General features: G+C 36.9%; 1 protein-coding gene across 1 annotated transcript in view; it reads right to left on the bottom strand.

The window, feature by feature from the left end:
* Positions 1-3,581, bottom strand: part of LOC117119524 — a 28,299-nt gene extending 24,718 nt beyond the window's left edge. Inside the window, exon 1 of the mRNA XM_033264350.1 lies at positions 3,409-3,581. Within this exon, the coding sequence (XP_033120241.1) occupies positions 3,409-3,514 (106 nt within the window). The 5' untranslated portion in view covers positions 3,515-3,581. The remainder of the gene's footprint in view (positions 1-3,408) is intronic.
* Between the last annotated feature and the right edge of the window lie 462 nt (positions 3,582-4,043).

Raw genomic sequence — 4,043 nt, 5'->3', positions numbered from 1 at the left:
TTCAGTAGAACATAAATTAAAGTTAATTAGCGTAAACAGTTTATTACATGAACATAGGCCTAATTAATGATCAAGATCTACTCTGTGTGTGTACAACAGTCGCTTGCACATGCTTGTATGATAATCTGATTTAAACACAATACATTTATTTAGTGGTTTTTTTTTTTGTTTTTTTTTTGTTTTCATTTTGGAAGCTGAACAACAATAATTTAGGCCAAAAAAATGGCTACCGTATCTGAAAACGCCATTCCTCTACACCCAGGCCCAATGTCTGTTTTCAAAATGACCAACAGAGAATGAATGAAAATAAATGGGGAAAAAATAATGCCACCCTAGCTTAGCCTACTGCACTAAATTTTGATACTCATCGTATATGTTGATTATTTATTGGCGGTCACTGTACTTTATTTTGAATAGGACTACAAATAGTAGGTCTATTGTACACTTATTTTTGATATAGGCCTACCATAATATATTTTAAATGCAAGGTTATTCCCAACTATTATATCGGAACAAATTATAGACAATAAATCAATGGATGGAAAAAGCAAATTAAAGAATAAAATAATGGTAATATGTTAAGAGATCGTAATTTAGTAAATATCCCATAGCCCATTGAGTACTGGACCAAAGTCAAGCGTCTAACTTTTACTTCGATAGAACATAGAGTATGTCAAAACCCAGGCCCTACACTTCCAGCCGGCGATGCAGTACACTGTAAGGAAGACGTTCCAAGTCCACTTGATACGCCGTGGCGTATCAGCAATTGAAAACTACTTTATACATTACCAGTGCGTTTTATGAATGAAATTAAAATCCCTGTAGTAATATAACATAGTCATTTGGTACATTCAAGCGTTTAAAAACGATTTAATGATTATACATTTTAAATTTAATTATTTTGAAAAATGATTATAAAATTAATAACCCATATGGAATGGTAGAGTCCATGGTTAATCAACGACGCAACAAAACATGTGCTTCGCTGTTTGGTGAAAAGCAATACATTGAACAGCAATACATTGAACAGCAATCTAGAGAAGACAAGGAGAAAACAATATTTTACAGTATACAATACAATACCTTTTTTAAAGAGCCTGATAATCATATATAATAAATGTATTCTTTTACACTAAACTTCGAGATTAATCAACATTGAAATAGAATAGAGTCTAGGTTTGTGCCGCATCAAAACATGTGTTTCATCGGTAGAAAGGGGTGAGAGCAGTACATGTAACTGCTAGCTGGAGAAAATTGTTTTTGCTTTTTTTTTAAAGCGTTTCTCGTCACATACAATGGATATACTGTTCCACCAAGGTTCCAGAATAATCAATATTAAAATAGATTACATATAGGCCTAGGACAACTGCTCACATTTATATCAGATATACTAATATGAAGTTCAATATTTTTTTTGTATTTCGCTAACACTGAAGGAAGTGTACCTTATCTACGTTCATGATCGGATGTAGGCCTACTGTAGACCGATTATCTGTCTGTCGTCCTAGACAGTTTTATTTAATAATCTTAATTAATACTAAAACGATATAAGAAATGATAATGTTAAAGACTAACTGTAAAAAAGATATAATTAGGCCTAACAAAAATTCATAAAAATTGCCAGTTTTCGATTTTTAATTTTACTCCGTAATTTTTCTGAGTAAGCCAAAGCCCAGGCCTATCCATGGAGGTATAATATCTATTTCCTAGGCCTCTCCTAGTTTTATATTTATGTGAGTAGATGAATTATTATTTTATAGTTGCATATTGCGGCTACCCTGGATATTAAAATTTCTTTTAAAAGACATGCACCTATTTTTTTTTTTTTTTTTACTGAAAACTACCATGCAAGATAGTCAAAATTGACTTAATGCTTCGCCCCCTTGCACCCCCAACAGGGGCTCTGCCCCTGGACCTCGCCGGGGGCCCTAGGTGGCCCCCTGGCCCCAGCCTAAGGCTGCTCTCTTTGTTCGCCGGCTGCTCTTTGTTCGCCGGCTGCGCCCCCCCCCCCCCTTTTCTGGCAGGCTGGATCCGCCCCTGATTAAGGCGTACGTACGGGTTACATAAGGCGTACGTACTCCTTAATAAGGCGTACGTACGATTTTATAAGGCGTAAGTACGCCTTATTAAGGCGTACGTACGGGTTACATAAGGCGTACGTATGCCTTAATAACCCATAAGGCGTACATACGACTTATAAGTCGGTATGCACGCCTTAATAAGCAGGGGTGGCGCCAGGACCTGCCCGACGGAGGGGCTAAAGGCCCGACGGGGGGGGGGTAGTGGAGCGAATCGAGTCTCACTTGGCTGGGGGCCAGGGGGCCTCCTAGGGCTCCCGGCGGGGTGCAGGGGACGAAGCCCCCTGGAAGCCACGGATATTTGATGAATTATGGCGAATTTTTATTACTTATTTGATAGGCATCGAGTTACTATAATATGACTTCATGTAGGCTATGCTTTCTAATGTTGACATCAGCTTCCAAAACCAAAACATTTTGAATAAAGCAAGAAACAAAGAGTATGCAATGTAACCGTCTAATTTATTTTCAAATCCTCATTCTTGAAAGTGAAATTCTATATTTTGGAAATTTTGCATGATATCTGTCAACCACGTTGTCATGGTCGAGGTTGCTTCACCTATCACGATGTATTCCAACCACCATGAGGCTATCTAAATGAGCATTTGTCATAACAGAACGCAAATTATTTTAATTAGTCTTATTGAATTGTTATTATTATTATTATTATTATTATTATTATTATTATTATTATTATTATTATTATTGTTGTTTTTGTGATTGTTGTTGCGATGAAAAGTTAACACAAACGATATGGTGGCTAAACGAATATTACATGTAATTTTTTTTTTTATTTGTTTGTTCCCCCGACAAAATTTATCGTCTTTCCCGACGGGGGGCTATGCTTCCCCGACGGGAGGGGGATATATCCCCCCCCCCCTCTGGCGCCACCCCTTTTAATAAGGCGTACGTACGCCTTAATAAGGCGTACGTACGGGTTAGAACAATAAAAAAAATCACCATGTCTCTTAAACAGCTTCGTAAATAAGGTCAATATCAACATCATTTTTTTTAATCACTCATGAGCAAAAACATGCTACGTGCGGCTACTGGACTAGTGCAGATTAAAAAAAAAAGACTATATATCACCTGACTTACACCAAATACCAGTTAAAAAAGGGAACACTTGTTATTGTGCATGCGAATATTATTTATTCATGGAAGAATAATTTTAAAAGTATTCTCCAATGGACGTATTTTATAGCAGCTAGGCTTTAATGAAAGGTATTAGGTAATATACTACCTACTTGTTTCTATTTAACTGGCTTCGGGCAAACCGCTCAATCAAGAAAAGTTGGCAAAAATATTTTAGCCATAATATATTACATACCACCAGTAAAAGTGTAGATGTCATGATTAATACAGCATTTGTTTTGAGCTCTGCCAACACCAGCAACACAGCACAGCGCGACTAAACATGTATAAACACGCATCATTCCGAATCCTTATCAATCGAATCCTATCCTGTAAATGAAGTAGACATCAGAGTAAGTGGTTTTTGTGTCTGCCGGGATAGAACGAGTAAATGTATATACAGATATCACTGGCCTGACAATACAAATATCACGCCTCAATGAGCAATTCCCATGTGACTAGTAGTCGTGTGACTGAAGAAGCTGGTTGTAAAGTTTGTTTACCGTATGCATTTCCAATAAAATATGTATTTTTAACTAAGTCTCAAGAAACAGATCTTGGTATGGGCACTTATTTATCACACTCGCTGTTTCATCTTCGTTAACATTGAACATGAAAAATTGCGTATAGTTCAAATTTCAGTTCATATTTTTGAACATCTCGTGGCTTATTTATTCTGATGCACGATAATACTACCAAGTGTATTGCAAGTGAGGCACAATAATTGGTATTTCTCAGTTAAGCTGCGCTATCAGCGAGCAATGAAGCAAGCACTAGAACGGAAAGGGGCGTTGTTCATCAATGAAAACGAGATGCTCACGACAGTTATTA

This window comes from Anneissia japonica, unplaced genomic scaffold (assembly GCF_011630105.1).
Source record: "Anneissia japonica isolate Jap-2015-1 unplaced genomic scaffold, ASM1163010v1 scaffold287892_len502923_cov169, whole genome shotgun sequence".
Classification (NCBI taxonomy): Eukaryota; Metazoa; Echinodermata; class Crinoidea; order Comatulida; family Comatulidae; genus Anneissia; species Anneissia japonica.
This window is presented reverse-complemented; position numbering and strand designations above follow the sequence as displayed.